Source organism: Aulonocara sp. 'chitande type north' Nkhata Bay, linkage group LG9 (genome assembly GCF_057382095.1).
Source record: "Aulonocara sp. 'chitande type north' Nkhata Bay isolate Kocher_YH1m ecotype deep benthic linkage group LG9, A_spYH_male_GT1.1, whole genome shotgun sequence".
In the NCBI taxonomy this organism is placed as follows: domain Eukaryota; kingdom Metazoa; phylum Chordata; class Actinopteri; order Cichliformes; family Cichlidae; genus Aulonocara; species Aulonocara sp. 'chitande type north' Nkhata Bay.
This window is the reverse complement of record NC_141352.1, coordinates 16,846,108-16,869,095: the sequence shown is the minus strand read 5'-3', so window position 1 is coordinate 16,869,095 and position 22,988 is coordinate 16,846,108. Positions and strand designations below refer to the sequence as shown.

Below are 22,988 nucleotides of genomic sequence, written 5' to 3'. Positions count from 1 at the left end.
CTGAAAGTCAAAAGAAGGTTCTGATTTACTTTAAACTTCACATGAGCTACTGCGGTGAAACTTACTGCACACCTGCTGCTATGAATAAACAGCAGCACCTGCCCACGTCTGATTTTCAGCCTTGACAGGTCGAGGCTTTTATGGTTCCGCCAGGTCCAAGTGCACCTTGACCGGGTCAAACAGGGCAGAGCAGGACCCCTGCTGGTCCCCTCACCCTCCAGCAACCCCATCCCCCATACTCCACACCCTCTATGACCCATTGAAGGAAGGAACAGCTGCTCTGCCTTGGCCCAATGGAGGGGGCGAGTGTGGGACTGAGCTCGTCTCAGTGCATAAGGATTTCAGCTATGTCTCCATTAGACACCAGTGAGCACACATCGGCACCAAATATAGCCCAATTAACGTCACCCCACAGGCCACGCCCAGCTAACCCACTCTACTGCCCCTCCAGGGTGCTGTGTGTGAATCAATCATAAAGGTCAGGGTCCCGTTCCCTATGACCCTCACATTGCTTTTGAAGTACACACTCCTAATCTTGGTGATAATCTCCTATGAGTACAAAATGCCAGTTATGAACAACAGGGGGCTTGGGCCCGTTGTTGCTACCCTAGAGGATTTGAGTTTGAACATCTTTGCCTCACTGTAACATCATGACAAACAAGGTTATAACAGAAAAAATATTCTAAATAACTTTTTCCATAATTGAGAGCAACAACTGCTGTAGTCGCCTTACAAAAAAGCTGCAAATAGGGGTAGCTATTTACACTCGAACATGACCTAATTAGCAAAAGGGCAGAGCACAAACCAGCAACAATCCTAGAAAATCTGAGCTAGACTCTACAAAAACCAGCTTGTTCATAAACAAGATATAAATTAATACGCGATTTGACTCTTTGCAGGTGCCCCTCTGGCCGTCAGCTGGGTTTACCAGACACGCTTACGTAACTTGAACGTTTAAATGCTGCGGCTCAGATGTCGCCCTGCGCCGCACATTATTATGACATCGGCCACTCTCTCATTCATGATCTGACTTATAAGGCAAGGACACTCTCCGCACAGACTTGTGAACCCGGAGATCACCCAGCCTGCCAAGCATGACCACTGTTTTCCACAACACAAACAAGTCTCCCGATGTCTCTAGCTCCCTGGCTGGCCATTTCTGCGGCTTAGTGAAGGGACATGCTTGAATGGGTCCCATTGTCAATCTATTTCTCACCCTCTATTTTGCGGTGGCTTCTGGCAAACACCCAAGGTCACTAGCTCATAGGCGTAAATATATTACACCAAGTGGAAGAGGAAAGCATAGTATAGGTCTTACACTGTAAATATAAATAAACAAAACAAAAATAAAAAGGTGTGCATTCAGTGTTTTACCTGGAGCCCACCTGCACCACAAGGTTTTTAGCAAAAACACACCTCGCTCTCTGACTATTAATACAGTAGGATATGACCCTAAAGCTCAGCTTATCTTGTAAATTACATAAAGAGTTGAGTTGACGTCTCAACTGTGAACTAGTGTATAGTGTGAAAGGGTTAGCTGGTCATGCTTCACGTAGATAGAAGATATTCCTGTCCGGTATTAGGAACAAAAGACCTTTACTGATTTAACTCACAAGCACCCATAAGCCATTTCTACACTCCACCAAAGGACGAGTTTATGTAATGCAAAAAAAAGAACAGAAATGTTTTACATTCACACTTTTTTTTGGTCAGAGTTTATCACTGCAAATTTTAGCAGGCATATCTGAGCTGTTACTGCAGGCCTTTGAGGGCTAAGACAAAGCTTTCGGCCAGAAAACAGTAGCCGACTGTGCTTTGTCTAAGCACAAACACAGTCCTCCATTGTGGTGCTACAAATCATCTTCAGTACCTCTAGTCTTCGATTACAGACCCAGAACTCCAGTCCCTGCTCTTTTGTGCACCCAGAACAAGCTCATTACTTACTCACACACAGTCAGTGTAAACAACCCTAAAACTATGCAAATACCATCATTCACACACAGTACCCAACCCCTTACCCATTACCCAGTCCCAAAAATGTGTCTTCATGGACAAATTAGTTGTTGGATTTTAGATCAGCTTGATTTTTTCAATGTCCCACCGATGGGTGTGAATCACATTTGGGCTCCTGCGACAGTCTTTGCTTTAACTGCAGATTCAGTGCTGGTTTAGCACACCTGCAGTCTGTTTTGTATTCCGACCATAAAATAGTAATGGTAGATAATTAACACACTCTAAAAGCCTGTGATGGGAACATGAAGCATAACAAGGACACAAGTAAGATTACCTGGCTGGTAGAAGTTGGGTGAGAGCTCCCGGGCAACCGCCCTGGCAATTTCAGATTCATGCACCGCAGAGATCGCGGCCTGGTCTGCAGCCTCACTTTTTGTCCTAGCATGGGCTGTTCTGTGAATGCATAAACAAAAATAAGTGTTAGAAAAATGGAAACAATGAAGAGCTGCTCTCCACCATGTCCACAGTAACAACACAGACATATAACGGGCACACTGGTGGGCAGTGCCAGCGTAACCTGCTGCTCTTTATCTGTCATCAATCATCAAAGAACCTTGTATTTAAACCTTTTTCAGATCTATACATAAAATAACATAAAAAAATCAAGAGACAGAAGAGCAACATGTTTTGAGATCAATATAGGGGTATTATGGAAATGTGCTGTGATGAAGCAGAGAGAGGCCAAGGGTGACCAGCTTAACAAAGCCTTAAAAAAAAACTCAGCTGAGAGGTATTGTGCGTGTCCACATGTGAAAACACGCAAACCATGGCTATAGGCAGTATCTCTGTGCCAGGGAATGAAGATGTCTCTCTCCCTCTCTTCTACCACTGCGGTTTTTTAAAAATAAAGACACCAAACAAACACATAAAGATCATCAATTAAAGTTGATTACTCACTTAAATCTAAAAATGACAGTGACAAAAAAAAAAATGCTCAAGTGATATGAGACAAGTGCAACGAGGAACGTGAGGATCTAGATGGGAAGTTCAAGTATCACTTTAAGAATTGACAGCTGTGCCCGCTGCCCTGCTTAACCCCACTCATCCCTCTTCCTCTCCATCTATCTCGCACTGTCCTGTGTTCTCTCTTTCAATCAATGCTCCTGTTTTGTTTTTTCCCCCGATCCTGCTTCATCCGTCTATTGGCTCATGCCATCATCACTCTGCATCCCTACTCCTCCCCTCCCTCCCACCGCCTTGCTGTTAGAGTGACCCCATCCGGACAGATGTCTCTATGTCTGTCCTTGGACTCTGGGGCTGTCCTGTTTCAGAGGACAGGAACATTAAGATATTAAAATTCATGAGGAACCAAGAAATAAGCAAACAGACAAAGGACATGCTGAGGGTATGTTTGACCAGCTGCAGATAAAAATTCGGATTCAAGAATCTTTAACAGTATAACTCATAAAGTCTCGGTTCTTGCTGCGCTACAGGAATTTCACTGGTGTGGCTCATACTAGGCCAACTGTAGCATTCATTGTCTTCCTCAGGAAAGCTACAGCAGCTAAAAATTGACAATAAAGCATTCCAGTTACATCACACCACTGACATGCATACTGCTCGCCGCACATGCTATCAGAAGGACACCGAGGCTTCTATTTCTGCAATGTGTGAAATATCCTGCTATGTGAATGGAAGCATGAATGTGCCTCGAATGTATACAGCATGCCCATGGCATGTCCTAAGGATCTTCACAGAGGAGTGGGCATTAATTCATGGCCAGGCAGAGGAAGTGATGCAGACTGTTCCCAGACAGGATATCTGGTGGTGGGAGGTGACAGGCGGAGAATGATGGGAGTAGAGGTGTGATAGAGCACTGGGACAAGAGGAGAGTGAAATGGAAGGTGAGAAAACATGGGCATGTCGAAGACGGAGATGAAATGCATGGTTCTTTTTTTTTGCCTGACATATAGCAACTTAATTAAACTTGCACTGTACACATGGACAGTTCACTGTTGTTCACTTTTTACATGTGACTTTTGCGGATTCATTCATCTTCCTGCTTCCGAGGGAAACATCTAGATCACCCTGTAGATATATTAGAGGGTTTTCCCCAATAGGAACTCCCGATGAGGTAATGAGCTGTGAGAATTGCAGCCATAAAAATCTGAGCAGAAAGACAGCAAAATGCTTCACCGAGGAGATGATAGCTCTCTGTACAGCATGCATCACCCCAGCCAGTTAGTGGCATGCAAATCCTTCCAACAGAGAGCCAAAGTACGCATGAAAACAAACTCTTCACACATTATGAAATGAAATGCACTGTCTTTGCCATGGTAGAGGAAATGAAAAAAAAAAACCTGGGTAAACAACAAACAAACGCAAACTCAGGAGTGACCTTGGAGAAAGTTTTTGGAGCGGCGACTTGTAAGACAGTCTGCCCATGAATACAAAGCAACACCTGCTCACGTCTAGCTTTTGGGTTGTGCAGACAGACCTGTGCGGGGATGCTGGGGAGCCTGCTTGCACACGCACAGACACACTTGGCAGTTTGTAGACATTTGGACAAAGCCTTAAAAGGGTGCAAAACCTTGAAGTGACTCCTTCTGGAGCGTCATCTGCGAGATGATATTGATAAAGCCTTGCGGCTGGCTGTTTCATTAATGTGACAAATCAAGAGTGTGAAAACAGTTGAGTCAGTTTGGCAGCGAGTGTGGCGGATGGTCTTTCTGTCTGTGTGTATTTGAAACATGGGGGAGAAAAAGAAGGGGGGGGAAGGAGAGAATAACTGAGCCAAAGGAGAAAAGTGGGAGCAAGAGAAAGAAAGAGGGGGCGAGAGGCTGCCCCTTTAAAGACTCTTCGGCATTTAGAACTGCTGAGGTATGCATCTCAGCCCCTCTAATTTTACTGTAGGGTTAAATTTCAGTCCTCAGGCCACAGGCAGCACGGTGCATCACGCTATAAGGGCTGTTATGCCTCGGTCGCATGCTGAATACAGTATTATGTGTGTATGCGCCTGTTGCGTGTGTGTGTGTGTGTGTGTGTGTGCGCGTGCAAATTCCCAATAGTAAGGCTTCAGTCCATCACTCCCTAGGCTATAGCCTATTTGAGAAATCTCTTTCACATATGCTGGCACAGTTTTGAACCCCTCTATTGCCTTTCGGTCCCCTCTGCACCCATCCTGTTTTTATTTTCTGTCATTTTTCTGCTCTTTACCACACTAACCTATTCCCCTTCCCCCTCAATCCAAGCTTGATAGCTTAACTGGAATGCTTACTAGTACAAGATATTAGATGAGTCTTTACTAGGGTTGCCAACCGTCCCTTAAAATACGGAATCGTCCCGTATTTCGAAACAAAAGTACACGTCCCGTATTGAGCTAATAAGGGACGCACTTTGTCCCGTAATACAGTGAGAATCAAAAGTAGTCTATAAATGTTAATGGAATTAACGCTTTGTTTGAAAACATAATTCCCAGCCCCTCTCCTGCTTTGTGACCAATGAGCTGACAGCACACTTATGACAATTCGAGTATGACAATTCAGATTACCGCTCATCTCATTGGTCGAGGAAAGGTCGCTTACGGAGAAAATACCGGAAGACAACAGATGACCACAACAAGAAGCATGGCCAACAGGGAAACAAACGCTGACACTGCGGTGCAAGTCTCGGACGACAGTACACCTAAAGCTGGGCAGACACTGTGCGATTTTTTCAGTCACGTTATTCAGCTCCTGCTCAAACTGCACGATTGACTCGCAGGGGTTAGAAGTTGGTAGGTCACGATGCAGGTCTCACACTATACCACCCGATGCTCTGATGCGACCTGAGTGCTCACACTGTGCCTCCATAACATGAAGGTTATAACAGAAAATCTGTCGCTCTCCCTCTCCGTCTCTGTCTTTCACTCACACAGACACACCACCACCATCAACTTTGCTAAATTGCTAATGAAAAACATTGATCAGGCAGCTGTGATTGAGCAGCGATGTAGATCCAACTATTTTCACGGTTGTTGTGGTCGTGATAATTTTGTGAGGCCACATTGGAAAGCTCATCCGAGCCTTTTCGAAGTTCTACAAGTGCCTCCATCGCTTGTGTCCAGATCACACGCTGCACAGCCGCGCTGCTCCGTCTTTTTCACCGACGTTTACGTGTTTGCGCGCGAGCAGTGTGAGCGCCTGTGGTGACACCTTCACGAGCGATTGATGATCGGGAGCTGGTCGTGAGGTGTTAATCACTTCTCGTTACCCCACGTATACTACACGATGCACGATGAAGGCCAAAATCGGTCCGATCACTCAAAAATCGTCTCAAAATGGGCCTAAAACCGCACAGTGTGAGCCCAGCATTAGAGCAGCAATGTTTGTTCCCCTCAGAGAAAGGGAAGAATGGGAAAAGGAAAACACCTGGCTGGAAAAAGTTAATATGGGCATGTGCAGTGAATATCAGCGCTATGTGGCCAGAAGTGTGATAATATAATTTATTTTGTGTAATAAACAACTGCAAGGATAGATGATTACAACAAATAGATGACTAATACATAAAAGTAATACATAGATGAATAATGATGATGAGTTATGATGCGTAATCATGGGAACAAGCGGGTTTACAAACAGGAGCAGCTGATTAGCATTAGAAAAGCTGAAATAATACCTCAACTGAAGCCAATTGTACTAAATGCACTAAATGTGCACTGTTACAAGAATATTTTTCTTTCTATTGTTTTCTATTATTTTAAGTTAAGCAGGACAGAGTTCTTTTAAAGAAAGATTTACTTATATTCTCAAAAGTTAAGCATGACAGGCTTCTGTTTAAGAAAGAGACCTGTTTTACTGTGTTAATGTTGTCATTTTGAGCTAAAAATAAATGGCTAAATGATCATTTGTTTCACATGTGTTCATATCACAAAGAATAGAATATGCATGTACTTAAATCAACTTCAAGTCAAATGGTTAAAAAAATAATTTCACACACAAAAAAAGAGCTAGAAAATTCACCACACTGGGAAGGGTGAAGACAACTGGGTCGCCCGGCCCTGGCCACGAGGTGTCCCTTATTTATTTTTCAGGGAGTTGGCAACCCTAGTCTTTACCTTGTCTGTGATAGACAACAGCTATCCTTTAAACTCCATCACTCTCTTTATTTGCCCACAACCAAGAGCAAACTATTGCTACTACAAAGCAAGGGTCATGTTCCATTTGTCTGCTCTGAGTGCACAAATCAGTGCATGAAAGGATATAATAAATGAACAGAAACTGCTGTCCTATATCTTGGCCAAACAATCCCCACTCCAAAGCAGCAGCACAGACAGTCTGCACAAATTAGCACTTAGCTTGCCCCGCACATATATCCATGCAAGGCTGCTATTGAATTCCCGGCTGGTGCTAATTCAGGATTACTCAAGCATGACTAACACCATTAGCGGTTAGCTAAAACCGACTCTGAAATTATTCAGGAATTATTCTCGGACTGAGGCCTTGGCTCATATTACCAGGGGCTGCAGCAGTGGGGGACACAATAGCTTTTGCAAATTAGGTTCAAAGGGAAAGATGGAGTGGCTGTTATTATGAGATAAGCTAACATTATGCTGAAGAGAGAGCTGTGTTGCTGTATAATGGAAATATTTATGCACGCTCATGTCTGACTCATGTCTAACATGTATTGTACTGATGTTTGGAGGGGATGGGCTCTGTGCTCGGTCCTTTCTTCTGTTTTGTATTGCCTTTTTTTTGCACTGTTACTCTTTTTTAAGGACAAATAAAGAAATCTTTGTTTTTATTTCACTGTCAGACTGAAAGCTTTGTTCTCCCTGATATGCCACAGTATGCACAGACCTATCCATACACGTCTACGAAGACTCAGTGACTGGAGAGGCTCAAACCTCCTCTGGAATTAACATCAGCGAAAAAAACTGTGTGCCTGGAGCTTCATGACACGGGTTTCCATGATAGAGCAGCTCCCGTTGGTGTGATATGTAGGTAGCATGTGACAGTGTTTAGGCAACCAATGTTTAACATCTGTTGACTATGCGTACAATAAGAGGAGTATATAAAATAAAGTCCTGCAATTAATCGAGTAAACATGGGGTTAAATATGTGTGGAAAAAATAGCAATGATTCTGTACTATTTGCCAATTTCTGATTTCTGCCATCATGACATCATTTTTTCCTCCCCCTCAGATTTTGTATTTTTCATAGAGGTTGAACTAACAGGTAGAGACAAACTGAGAAGCTGTTCCCAAACAGACTTCATTTCTGGGAAGAAGAATGAGTAGAATCAGTTTTGATTAAACAGGAAAATCCCCAAACTCTGCCAACATTTTTGGCTGTGGATTACAAACAGACCTAATCTCCCGCTGGTATTTTCTACTCAAGAGCTATAAAGTGAACCCTCCACCTCGCCTAACCCTCATCGGGTAACGGGCGTAACATGCAGGTATGTGAATCTATCAGGATTTTATCGTGTTCTTCTCAACACGGCACCGATCTGTGGTACATGTTTGGACCTCTGATATGTTGAAGGCCTGATACGCTCTTCGTGCCGTTACGAATCCTTGGGCATGTTGAGAGAGTGACACAGAATCTCTTACCGAGATGATCCCTCTGGTTTTGGTGAAGGGCAGTGGCGGGGATTCAGACCTCAGCTCTGTGTCAACACTGTTGGTGAAACATGGCCACAGCTGATACAGCTAATGACACAGAGGGGGAGGGAGTGATGTTGGCTAAAGAATTCGCAGCAGAGAAACAGCTTATATTTGTTTTTCCAGTTGAGCAAAAGCAAATATAAGCAATGAAAATATGAGAGGCTTGATGACGAAAAAAAGACTTTTGACAAATATGTCAATTCAGATTCACTCAGTTCACCTATGTGTTCCTAAATATTTATTTTATACATATTATATACATACAAAGTGACAAGTAACTCATAAAAGAGATCGGGAACTAATAATATGAGTTACTAATAAATACTGGGACATCAAATTTAAAAAAAATTCCAGTAAAAAGACAAAGTAGTTATTAAATATCTCACAAGCTAACCTGTATATAAGAATGACATACAATCCTTAGAAAAAGTTAGCAATGGAACCAAGATCCTATTTCATTAATGGTTATCTTACACTATATCAATTAAATGTTAGATATTTAAAAGTTTGAGGTATTTTCATATTCAATCCAAAGGTGATCCAATGGTGATTGGAGCTTGGTGACATGGTGCGTACTAAAAGGCCCAAAGTGTGTCATGAAAATATCCCACACAATACCACACCGCCACCAGCACCAGCACCAGCCTGAACCATTGATAAAGAGTGAGTTGAATCCATGCTTTCGATTCCAAATTCTGACCCTACCCTCTAAATGTCGCAGAAAAAAAATCGAGACTCATCAGCAGCGATTTTCCAGTCATCTTCTTTCCAATCACAGTGTGCCTGTGTGAATCAAAACTTCAGTTTCTTGTTCTTAGTTTACAGAAGTGTGCTCTTCTGCTGCTGTAACCCAACTGCTTCAAGTGTTGTTTGTTCAGAGATGCTGCCTGTCAGCATTCTGGCTATTTTACTCTGACTTTTGACACCAACAAGCCATTTTTCACCCAGAGAACTGACGCTCACTGCATATCTTGTCTTTTTCAGACCATTCTCTGTAAACCCTAGAGATGGATTGTGTGAAAACTCCCAGTAGATCGACATCTTCTGAAATGCAATGCCATGTTTAAAGTCATTTAAATCACCTTCTTTCCCCATTCTGATGTTCACTTTGAACTTCAGCAGGGTCATTTTGTCCATGTTTAAATGCCTAAATGCACTGAGTTGCTGGCATGTGAGTGGCTGATTAGGCAATTGCCTTAATTAACAGTAGACACAAAATAAAGTTTACATACCTTCTATGGTCCCACAGAGTAGGTGTAACAATTTTAAATTTAGGACAAAGACGATTCTGGTATAAGAATTAGTGCTGACATTTAAATTGTGTTGCTGTATTAGATATAAGGAGAACAAATGTGCATTGAACATTAAAATTCACATTAAAATAATATGAGATAAAATAAGGAAAGTATTCTATATTTATTAACCTTTACAGAATAATCAGTACTGATAAGAACTGATAAGAATAGTTTTTCCTGTTGCTTAACATGAATTCAAGCTGCTCCAACACTGACATTGTAAACACACATACAAGGCTCCCATGCAAATCAAGCCATGGCGATTATACAAACATTATGCACGCATACACATCAATCATATACACATTCAAACATATACACGCAAAAGCTTTTGACCTGCACCTTAAATAAAACGAGCAACCTCCCATACAAATGACTGCGTTAACTCCAGTTTACTCTCTCTCCCTCTCTCACATATAAACACAGATTATACCTGCAAGAAAAACTTAAAGGCCAATTAATGAGATGTGCCCTAATGAGGTCTATTGGGAATAAGTGTAAAGAAAGGGCAACTATAAACTGCTCTTGCATTATTGCATTAAAGAAAACATGGCTGATAGGAGTCCACGGTAAATCTCCAACTGGAAACAGGCGTGTTGCACAAGCCTTGGAGGATGACTGTGTTAAACTAACGGCGCTTCTTCACTCGGCTAATTTATAAGAAAATCATCAAATGACTGACATGACGATGACGGCGGTGAGGCAGTAACCATGGTAACCACCAGAGACATTTGAGCGAGCTGTCCAACCAGGCATCTGCTCTGTATTAATGAATCTGCAAATGAACGAGCACACAGCCTAATGTATGGGAACGCGTTTATGCACGTGCAAACAGACACAACACAGCTATTTTTAAACTCTATAGAAATAAAAGCACTTAAACTGACTCGCATAATGCATAGCTTTGTAACATAGCTGACAAAAAAACAAAACACCCCCCTCCCCACAAACAAACAACTGCTCCACGGTGTGTCTAATTTAACTACGACGCTCAACATCCGAAGCTGAACCTGCACGAGTAAAGGTCACATTGCCTGGCAACCACTTGAGCTTAAGGAATAGTTTTAATTATGGTCTGTTCTCTCTTTCCTCCAATCTCTTGCCACTATTCACCCCACTGTCTGCACACACACACATACACACACACACCCATCAATTTCCTTTTCAGTGCAAAGCCAAGCAGAGCATTAGCATTAGGTTACATCTGCCCACTGCTAAATAAATTGTGATGTAAGGTTCACGCAATCTGCATGTTCTGGCTGTTTCATGAACTAGCCGGAAGACCTGTGCAAAAAAACCCCAACCCTGATAATGACACATAAAGTCTCCTATTGCAGCAATCTTGTCTCATTATCAGCAACTACAACAGCTAATGTTACGTGTCAATCTCTGCATCAGTTAAATCATCTAATTGAGTGCATTAAAACACATGTGGCTGACTGATTCGATTTTATCAACGTGCCACGCATGAAATAGTATGCCTAGTGTATGAAAAGAAGCTCACAGGACACTAGTAGCAATTATCCAGACCGATATCAGAACAGCACCATAACTTCCAGGTAGTAAACAGATAATGCTGCCGTCTTTTCGCAGATTAGAAAAAGTAGGCGGCTAAGTTGTAAACATCTCAATGATTAAACAACCACTTCTGTCATTATCAGTGACATTTCATTAAATGTAGACCTGAAATCATCATATTGACGGTACAGAAAAAAAATGTGATTCATTCTCCGCTTCTACTAATTCACATAATTCACACAGCATGTCACCCTACAGGAAGTATTTAAATCTGCTACCTTCAAGGGCAAAATGTACTATTCTCCTTGCAGCTGCGCAATGAAATTAAAGATCTTTGACTTCTTGAATGGGATTTGGAGCCATAGTTTAGGTTGATTTGATATGATTCATCTCATATGGAGCAGTCTTACAAACATGCCCCGATAACCCCACCCTTGCAACGCTGTTCTGTGAAAATCCTGTTAAATGTTTCCCAACTGGTCTTGGCAGATGGCCACCCCTCCCCGAGACTGCTTCTGCTGAAAGTGTCTTCCTGTCAAAAGGGAGTTTTTCCTTCCCACTGTCGCCAAAGTGCTTGCTCATAGAGGTCACATGATTGTTGGGGTGTTCTTTGTTTTCTTTGCAGTTTGTACTTTAAAATATACAGCACCTCGAGCCAACTGTTGTGATTTGGAGGTATATATAAAAACTGAATTGAATTGAAGTTAACAGAATTTAAATCATCTTATCATTTAATAGTCATTTAATATAGGGGATACACATGCATCATACATTTGCAAATAAATGAAATACCCAGTATCTACTTATTTTTAACTTGTTGACATCTCCCAGAGTGCGATGAAACAGATGAAATGTCCTTATAGACTCCCTTCTACTAAAAGAAATGCATCATGGGTATGGTCACACACACAGCATCATGTCTACATGTGATTACAACAGTGGATGCATGCTTCAGGAAGAGATGCTGTGTGGAAAAGCAACACTCTTACTCAGCAATAGAAGTGATAATTCTATAATCCAATCCGTGAACAGCTGGAGTGAAAGCAGCCTAGCTAGCCAATCAGAGTGGCTGAACAGATTTAGTGGGGCACATCAGTATCCAGAGGTTAAAGACCCATGGCTGTGTTAGCTGTAGGTACAAAAACAAAAAGATGCTTTTAGAGATTTAGAGATTTGCTTCAGACAAACTTAAATGACAGATGTAGTGTTCTTGGTGCCACAGATAAACAGGCATTTGCAATTATTGTTAAATGTTTGTTGCTGCCATTCTTTATCATTAAAAGCATTTATTCCTGTTTTTTATGCGACTTTAGGGTAAATATAAATACATGTGAAAATGTGTCTGGCATGTAAACATACCAGCCATACCCACGTAATTGGGGACTGAATTTTAAGGATTTTAACGTAATGTAAATTACTTTGACTTGTTACTTAATGAGTTGAGTTCCCAGAAATTTGAATTTTAATGCAAACTACTGATGAATTACTTGCAGTTTTGATAAATGATGTTTGATTCTTTTGTTTTCTAGTTCCAGCTCCTTAAAGATGAAACTAGACTGCCAACTGAACCCATTTGAAAATCTTACTTTGGATTAATGTATTTTAATGTCATTTTAAAATCCATACAAATGTTGAAGAAAATGACCAGAATGGACCTGTAATAGGATGACAGCCGTTCCTTTTGTACCCCTGCCTCTCACTCTATCACAGCTGGGATAGGCTCCAACATCCACACGACCTTGATGGATAAGCCGTTAAGAATATCAGTGGCTGCACTCGTACTCAGGGTTCGGTTTAAGGTGATCCAAAGTGACGTGTTTTGTAATCACGTTACATTTTTCAGCAACACGGTCATGTGATGTGTTATACTAAAATTATTAAGCAAAGTATGTAATTGCTTGTGTTACAATCATTCTTCAGGTACCTGCACCTCGGGCTGATAGAATAAAAAAATCATCAAGCATCCCTTTTTCTTCCTGAGCTCTTAAAGTACAATCAGCTGATTTCACTTTATGTGCAGAGGAGGAAAACTACTAAAACTTTTCAGGAGCCGGGATATAGACATTACTTTTATTTTTATTGCACAAAAAAACAACCAAACTAGAACATGATGGTAAAGTGCATCAAAGGCGGAAACAACTGTTACGTTGCTAACAAAACTTTGGCTGTTTGCAAGCATCTGCACAGACAGCGTGCTAACACAAACCTAGCGAAGAACCCAGAGTGATGACAAAGCTGAAAGCATGCCGACACCAGCCCAGCAGCCACAGCCTAATCTCCAACTCGTAACCAAGGCAGGGATAAGCAGTCAGCCCTGTAGCATTGTAGCCTGTACACATTTCAAAAGTAGGATCACTTTAAGTATCTTTGTGCTGGTTTTTAACGTTGCATTTTGTTGTTGGTTTTGTGTTCTAATGTAAAAAGTAAAAGAAATATTGTATGTGCAGGGATTTATATCACTGACTGTAAAATCCAATAGAGACAGTCAGAACTGTCTGTATCGTACATACTGCAAGGCTAAATATGGCAAAAGCATTGAACTTTCGGAGTAAAAGTCTATTAATGCACTGGAGAGACTGTCACAGTCCACATGCTGTGGATACTATTTTGAGGTGCTGTTAAGTTTATTCCCTGCTGGTGATGTTAACCCGTAAATCAGTGCATTAAACTCAGTTGCACGAACATTAATTTACACTCAATCAGCAGTTCTCCAGGATGCCTTCCTGAAATCTAGCAAAGAATTATAAACCACAGCTGACTGATGCCGCTTTTACATACGATCCCATTTACATATTTCCCAGGAAAGCTTATTTAAATTAACGCACACACACAGTGCGCCATTCTCTGAAGTCTTAGTTGCTCACTTTTCAGAAACACTGCTTCTCTGTGTGTGTGTAATACAAAACCTGACCTACTCCACTGATTCCAACCCTCATTAACTTCTATTACATACACTATTAATTAGACAAGATGATGCACCACAATGAAGAAGCAGTCCATCTATCTGCTGGTTAATAACCAAGCAAATGTAGTATTCTAGGACATTCATCACAAACTAAATTAAGGAGCAGCTAAACAGGAAATAGAGGAATGGGAAAAATAAGCTGTACAGGGAGTACTTTTAAATATTTAATGACCGCAGGTGAACAGCTACATGAGTTAACCTCTAACAGCCACGGCCTCCACATGACTCCCTTCTTCTGCCTGCCTCTTTGCCTGGCTGGCTGACTCATCTCAGTCTTCCTCCAGAAGCTGCAGAAATATGTGCCATTCTCCAAGAGATTACAAGACACAGTCACACACTTCTGGCATGTAGGTGAAACCCAATCCTATCGCCACTGCTGTGGACACAGCCCAACACCCCAATCCTGCAAAACAAGCCTCTGCTATGTGTGGAACAAAGCTTTCTTACAGTAAGTCAGCAAATTTAGTCTATCCCAGTCCTAATTTACACATATTCCTCCTACTCTTGTTAAGATGTATCTTCACGGTGCCAGGAAACGGTACGAACTCCTGTTCTTGGAGGCTGCGGACTGATTTTGTGCCAAAAATCGTTCTTTCTCGCCTTCCTACTGTTTCCCACCAGGGAGGAAAAATATTAAGAAGGAAGTAGAGAGAGAGAGAGAGAGAAAAGAAGCTTTCAACTCTCACTCTTGACTTTTTTCCTTTTCTTTCTTATACCCACAACTTTCAAACTCCACTTCAACATAACCCCGATGACATCCACAGGATTGTTTTTCAGCTCTCCGAGCCACATAAGACATCAAACAGCTGTTTTTTTACAGCTTGAGTAAGTAAGTAAACTGACTTTGATAAATGAAATTGCTGGAGCGCTCTATTGTCCACTATATTAATATCCTTACTAATACTGTGATAATGATTTCAACCACGTTGTCCGGCCAACAAAAACTCAGCCCCTGCTTCATCTGCTCGCATGCTTTTCATCCACCGGCATCTTTCAGAAGCGCTTACTGTGACTTAATATATTGGTAATGTGTTGAAGTACAGACAAATATTGCATTACACAGTATAATTTGATTTGGTCCGTGGGTCATGTGAAACTTGCTCAACTAAGTCATGATATATGTGCCGTTGCCTCAGCGACATTATTTATAGAGCTTTAATAGCTCTAGCTGGGAAATGACTCCGGTCATTAATGATAACGTGGCAGATAACCTGAGGCACACGTGGCAGGTTATTTTATGTGTGTGAGTGCACGAGCATTGATTCTGTCAGCAAAAAAACCAAACAAAAACGCAGTGTTACGTCACACCATCGCACTGCCATAAATAAAAGAGAGGGAGAGGTTTAATGTGGGATAAATATAATGTATGATCCTGCTCGCTTTACTCTGACCCGTGATTCGGATCGCTGGCAGCCCCTCACATTCTTACAGTTGCTACTGTACACGCCGTCACTTCGTAAAGAGCCAAATTTGACTTGCTTTTTAAAAGGCGTGTGAAGCTGGGTGGCACCGGTACCCCATTAAATGTATGCGAATGCAGACACGGGGGGGGGGGGGGGGGGGGGGAAGAAGCAACCTAACTTTACCACTGCGACTATTTGAAGCAGCATTGAGGGACAGCCAAGATGAAATCTTACATGATGTACTGACTGTTGGGATTATTTTGTTCACTTGTTGAAACACCGGATGATCTATAACTCACTACAAAAAGGGCAGGTGGTGAGTGGCTGAGGTCATCCCACAGCAGGTGACAAACAAACAGGCCGGGGCACAAACGCACCGTACACATTGCGCTTTCTTTGTTCTCTAGCAAAATGATGGTCGTCTTATCTGATCTCTCTATGCCCAAACAGACACGTGTTACTTGAAATCCCATTTATATGGTATGGACACACATACAGCATTCTCACACATGCACACACACACATTTGGAAGAAATGATAGTGTGAGTGAGATGGCGGGCTGCTATATCAGTGTTGGGACGGGTATATATTCCTGGCTGGTGCTGATAAGCCAACTGATGCCTTGCCTTATTTAGGCAGTGCTCGCTGCTGACACACTAGCAGAGAAGCACACGCTGCATGTACTCTGACTGTATGTGTTTGTCCAGCAGTTTATGTGAGCTGGAGTATGTATGTGAGGCATTCCTGTGGGGCGATAGTTAGGCTCCCAGTATGAATGCATATAGACAGAAGTGTGTGTGTGTGTGTGTGTGTGTGTGTGTTTGAGAGAGAGATATACATGGACAGAGGGTGAGATGTTACATGGATACCTGTGCACATGCATATCTACTGTATCTGCTATGTATTTGATCAAAAATATGTAGTACACTGATTTTAGTCTGTCATTCTCGATAGCATGCTCTAGTTTCAACTCCTTTGCTTAAAGGTAGAATATGTAAGGCCTAAAAAAGATGAACTAAACTGATAAACTCAAAAAGAAAAGCAGCTGTCTTCCTCCAACTAGGAACCTAATTGGTGATTCTAAATCGGCTGTAGGTGTGAATGGGTTATGAGTTGATCGCCAACCTGTAACAGAGTGGCGATCTGTCCAGGGTGTATCCTGTGTTTCATGCTATGACAGCTGGGATAGGCTCCAAGTAGAAGAAAATATTGAGAAAGTGTAACATCCAGGATTCTTAAGGTTGTGCAGATTACTCTGTCCACGTACTGCAGAAATTATAGAAGTCTAAAGGGCAAAAAAATAAAAGTAGCATCACTTAGAATTAGGGCTGAGCGATATGAGGAAAGGAAGGAATATAACAATACACGATTTATGCCACGATATGATCAAATAACCTCCAAAACCAAATGTCATTTTGGTTTTGGAGGCCTAAAATTGCCTAAATTACTACTGGTATACTCTACTGGTATAATCAACCATTCAATATTTTTTTTCCATTTTGCAATGGATGCCTTTTCAGCTGGTGGAATAAATTTGTGCGACTGCTACCTTTTGCAGCAATAGATTTACAACATGTTTCGCAAATTGGCGCGTTTTGTTCGACATCATCCATGTGAAATCTCAACCAAAGTCTCATTCCCTCGCTCATCTGAAACTCCCGCTGGCACCATATGTTTTCCTATCTGGGGGTATAAACACGCATGCCCAGCTCAGGGCGCCAGGTAGAAAATTTTCCCGTTGGGAGCAAGGGAGGGGTTAACGATGCATTTGCAGCATGTGGGAGGAAAAAAACTCACAGTCAATAACGTGCAGACAGCTTAATACTGCCATGGCAATTTATACTCAGTGGTTACGATAAAGCTATTTTAACCATCGTACGTGAAAAACTCACCATACATCGAGTATATTCGATGTATCGCCAACCGCTACTTGGAATCCGGACTAGCTGGTGGTTGTTTATTGCGAAACAATAGCAACTACTGGAGTAAGACATGCTACATACTGCACCTTTAACAAATCAATTATCTCTGTCTCACATCTCTTTACAAACTAAGCAAGTTTAACACGCACAGTCAAATAATCCACGGAGTATTATACACAATGATCCTGAAACATTTTAAATATGTTGAATCAATGATAGTAATTATGGCTAGTTTTTATATTATACCAAGTCCTATTACTATTACTGACTACAGCTATAATGATCTCAGATGGTATCAAAGCTGGGCACACTTTCCAGGAAAATTGGAGCCAATGAACTACCATACAGATGCATTCTATTTCTTGGCCACCAGGGGACTGACCTTGTGGTTGTAAAAAGACTTCTTCTAAAAATCCCATTAGGCACTGCGTGGATCATGACCAAGAAAACGGCAAAGATACAAGAGTGAGGACATAATTACTGAAGGAACTACTCATCCCATAACGCACTGCAAATCCAAGCTTCTCCTAGCAGGAGAAATATACAAGCAGGCAATGAGTGATGTCATGGTGGCTACATCCATCTTTTTCACTGTATATAACAATAGATTAATCAGACTCTCCACAGTGTGTCCTTGTCCCATCTTCCTCCCCTCAACCCAAACCAAAAGTAGCAGATGTCTGCTCCTCCCTGACCCTGGTTCTACTGGAGGTTTCTTCCTGTTAAAAATGAGTTTTTCCTTCCCAATGTCACCAAAGCGTTTGCTCATAAGGGCTCATACGATCGTTGAGGTTTTCTCTGTGTTATTTGTATTACTGTAGATTAATTACCTTAAAATATAAAGGACCTTGAGGAAACTGTTGTTGTGATTTTGCACTATATAAGTAAAATTGAATTGAATTGAATCCAACAGTATCCACTAAATTATTGGTTCTGATGATCGACTGCACCCATGGAAAGAAAAGATATATACATCCAAAGATCTGCTGCCAGCAATCTCAGAGCTGGGTCACCCATACATCCAGTACAAATCCAGACTCATGTCTATTAAATTTCATGAAAAACTATAGATGCATTTGAGAGCACTATGGACACTATAAACACCCTGTCAGAAGTGAAACTGTAATGTGGAAAACAGTTAGTCTGAGTGTTTTGCTCACCAGTGTGAAGGAAAAAACAGACATAAAAATATCATCTGTACATATAAGGTGTTGGTTAACCTTTTACTGGAGCCTGCAGAGCAAACAGTGCAATTGAACATAACACACAATGTAGGTCTCTATGAATGCACTGTGGTTTTGCTCGTATTTCTCATTCTTAGCATTACAGAGGCAGTAAGCCAAATTAAACTAATATGCAAGCATTATTGAATTTCTGTGCTTAGCAGCTTTTGTAAGGTCAATTTAACATCTCTGCTTTTATTAGATAGCCTACAGAGTAACAGTTTAGCCAGGGATGTGTAATCAGGGTGGACTGCTCTGTGGATATACTGACAAACTGCTGAGTTCCCAAACTGCTGATCTGTAACAAAAAAACAATTTATGGGAGAAGCATCATGACTCGGTAAACTCTTCAGTGGCACATAGAGTCACTTATCTCAGTTCACAGGCCTGATACAACCACACCACACCACTCAAACAAACACACACATATATGCGTGGACACACTGAAAGAGCTGTGTGTGTACAGAAGGTCACTTTACACAGATAAGGGCAAATGACAACTGTGAATGAGAGACACAGAACTCCACTCCACTCTACCACATCGCACTAGCTCTCTATCGACTGGCTGATCACGAGCATGAGGTCATTGGCTCCACCCCAGAGGCTGATGGGATAGCTCTTCTGTACAGTAATCCACAGGGGAGAGGCCGGTGTGTCCTCTCTATGCCCTTTTTATTATACTCTCCCTTCATTTCTGTCCACTCCAGACTCTTCAGAAACCTCTTGCTCAGCAAATGTGCTGCACTTCTGATTTCATTCAATCAACATCTATCCCCGGCTTTCTCGTTTCCATCCATTTCACTCCCTGTATCCTCTACGAGCCCATCTCCCCCCCATTCCCTGTGGATCCGCTGGGTACACTCCACATTCAAAGACAGAGAATCATGTGACTGGAAGTGGATCGATACGAGTGCATCTTTTGCCCGGCACTGTACTGTATAACGATACTTACATAACCTGCTTGCAACAGTGACAGTCTGCCATTCTGGCTCTTTATAACACAACTGCACTTTTAAAAAGAAAGAGAAAAAAAAAATCCAGATGCCAACCAGGCCACAGAGGAACCTGCTTTGAGATTTCCAGCTGCACATGAAGTAGTGGCACATGGCATCCAGTAATTTGATCGCTTACTTCAGGGGACCTCGTTGACTGCCGTAAACGCTTTGCATAAGCTCGAATGCTTTTGCTCTTGTTGCTTTATTGCTATGAATTAGGTCATGTGCTTCCTTGTGTAAATTGTTGCTCTAATGCGCAACAGGACAGGAGCTCAGATGGCTCATTCTTATCAAAACATTATCCCTTTTTTTTTTTATCTTTTCACTGTAGGTTAAGCCCAGTCTTATTGGCTGTCACTTACATAGATGGAAGTCCCATATTAACAAATATCCACAGTTTCAAAATAAAGTATGTTCAATCCAACTAATGTACTCTGCATTCTATATCCTTGAAAACAGCACAATAAAGCATCTTCCCTTCCTGTTCGCAGGAGATGATCTATTGTATTGGAAAAAACAATAGCTGCTCATAGACTGGGTTCACATTTGAGTAGCAATGTTCTACCTTTAACCTTAAGATTGAATTTTTTCCTGGTTAAAAAACAAGCTTTTGATGATTATTCATTTAGTCCACAAAATGTTGAAATGATGAATATGTTTGTAAATCGTCAAGGAATGGTGACAGTTTAATACTGTATAGTTGTAGAGCAGCCCAACATGTTAAAAACATTTATCTTTATCCAGATTAATTGTCGGGCTTTAATCGTGGCCGTGTTCCTGTGTCGTTTAGTCAGTCTCTACTTTTATGGGAGGTCATGTTGGTCTTCACAGAGAGAGGATGTCACTGATGGGGTCATCTCGCACAAAAGCCAAAGGCAACTGGAGTTCAAACCTTCTATTTGTAAGGGATAGCCAATCAGGAAGTCCTTTTGTAAGACAAGGCTCAGTAAAAGGTAAAAACAATAATTAATGATTTAATAAACACAGTGCTACAAAGAGCTTTTTCTCAAAATACACACATTAAAGCGAAGCATGGATATCCCACTACACAGCTCATGCAAGCGCTAGTGTGAGCCATAGCCACAGCTATAAAAATGAGTTTTCACTAGACACACAAAATGAACCACTGATTTAGTTCACTGATGAGCTGAGGAAGGCTGCTGCTACAACGCCAAATGTGTGGCTGCTTCTGGTTTTAAAATAGGAGTGTTGAACAGTTAAAAAAAAATGCTTGATTAGATGATTGATTAGACCGACGGCTGGAATAACATCTTGGCAATTCTGTTATAGCACTGGAAAGGAATTGCACGGGTTTTTGCATGATTTCTAAAATATTAAAATGAACACCTGTGGATTTCACTGGAAGGCAATGAATGGAAGCAAGGAAATGAGAGGCTAGCTCAGAAACTCAGAAAACTGAGCAGGATGACTAGCTTGGTGAAAAAAGATCATTTCCAGGGCTGAAGTCCAATCTGATACCACTGATGTTGTAGACAAAGAAATGTAGGAATTTGTGTATCGCAGAGGAAGTGGCTGGGAATCCAGACTGAGCAGGATTAAGGAATCTGGGAGTGTGTTTATTAATGTTAGTTAAGTCAAAGAAATAATGTATTCTTATATGATTTAAGAGATGACTGAAGGTAGTTAACAAAGGTTTCAGTCCAAGAATAAAAATGTGAAGCTCATGAGCATAATAAGCTCACGTTAATGAAATAAGAAGGAAGATCTGATTCTGCAACCAAAACGAGATGAGTACAGTGCTTTTGTTTTCTCTGGTCAGTAGCTTTGAACACCAATCTGGTAGACGCTGGAGCACAGCAGTAGCTGTGGAAACGACCCGGTAAAAGCAAAAGAGTCTCGTTGGTGTAGGAGGCAAGACAAAGAAGAGGGAGGGGAGATAGAAACAAAAAGCCAAACACGAGTAAACCTCAACACACGCTGTGGGAGTCAGGCAACCTTCAGGTGAAATTATTTTTAATAGATTAGTAAGTTAAAAAAAATGCTTATTAGCCCAATGCCAACAGGTGTTTTAAACTGGAAAGCAATCCCTGTGGAGGGGTTCTAGCCCATGAAATCCAATGGAAATGTTCATGGATAAACAGGAGTAATAGGTTATCTAATATTTTACTTTATATCCAAATAAAAATTACATTCCCCACACCCTCTACTGCTACTTTGTAGTTAGCGTATTTATAAAACATGGGCATTTTAAACTTATTTAATCACCTAAAACATAAAATCTGCAAAATTGTGAACCTGTGCCCAGCAGGAAAAAACCCTCACAACTGAACTGACTGGTACATCAAGGTAAAAGTCAAATGATGGTTCATTATGCTGTGAACTAAGAAACACACATGTGCTTTTAAGTTTTTAAAATGCTTGTTGATGTGTTTTCAGGGATGCAAATTCATGCACACGACTTGAAAAGGGGTTGAGTGGTGGGGAAGAGTGGGGGAGGGAGAAATCAAAACATGGTTGATTGCAGAGAGACCTTTTCACAGCTTGTACACATCCCCTCAGTCTTCAGTCTAATAATTCCCTGATGCAATGAAACCAGAGGATGTCAAAGCGATGCCGCATACCCTGAACTGTGTCCCAGTAGGAGGGAGGCTTTAAATGAAAAGGTCACATCTCATCCACCTGTTAAAGAGCAGATGCCACATCAGAGCAATGCTTGGCAGTGGGAGCAGGTATTGGTACTGGGCGCACAAGATGAGCTTGGCATAGGAGCAGGTATGGCTATAAAGCTCACGCACATGAACTCACAGACACTCGGCTACAACGCAAATACACACACACACAAAGACACGCGTGCAAGATGCCTGACCCCTCTCCCTAGGAATGAAAGACACGGGCAGAGAATAGAAACAGAACCTTTTCCAGGGATGATCACACTGGCAACACAAAAGCCTCGACTGTTGATGTTGCATAAAGGTCGGAGCTGTTGTCATGGGACTTCACTTATACAAGACTGAACCTTCAATCAGACCAGGAGATATTTGTCAAACAGGACACTGCTGTGACTCCTCAGTGGTGAAAATAAATGCCTGAGGATTTTCATCCTGTGT

The 22,988-nt window shown here is 41.6% G+C and overlaps 1 protein-coding gene across 1 annotated transcript in view; it reads right to left on the bottom strand.

The window, feature by feature from the left end:
• jph1a (junctophilin 1a) overlaps positions 1-22,988 on the bottom strand; it is a 34,510-nt gene that overhangs the window by 7,842 nt on the left and 3,680 nt on the right. The window contains exon 4 of the mRNA XM_086306130.1: positions 2,288-2,406. Coding sequence (XP_086162256.1) covers positions 2,288-2,406 — 119 coding nt within the window. The remainder of the gene's footprint in view (positions 1-2,287; positions 2,407-22,988) is intronic.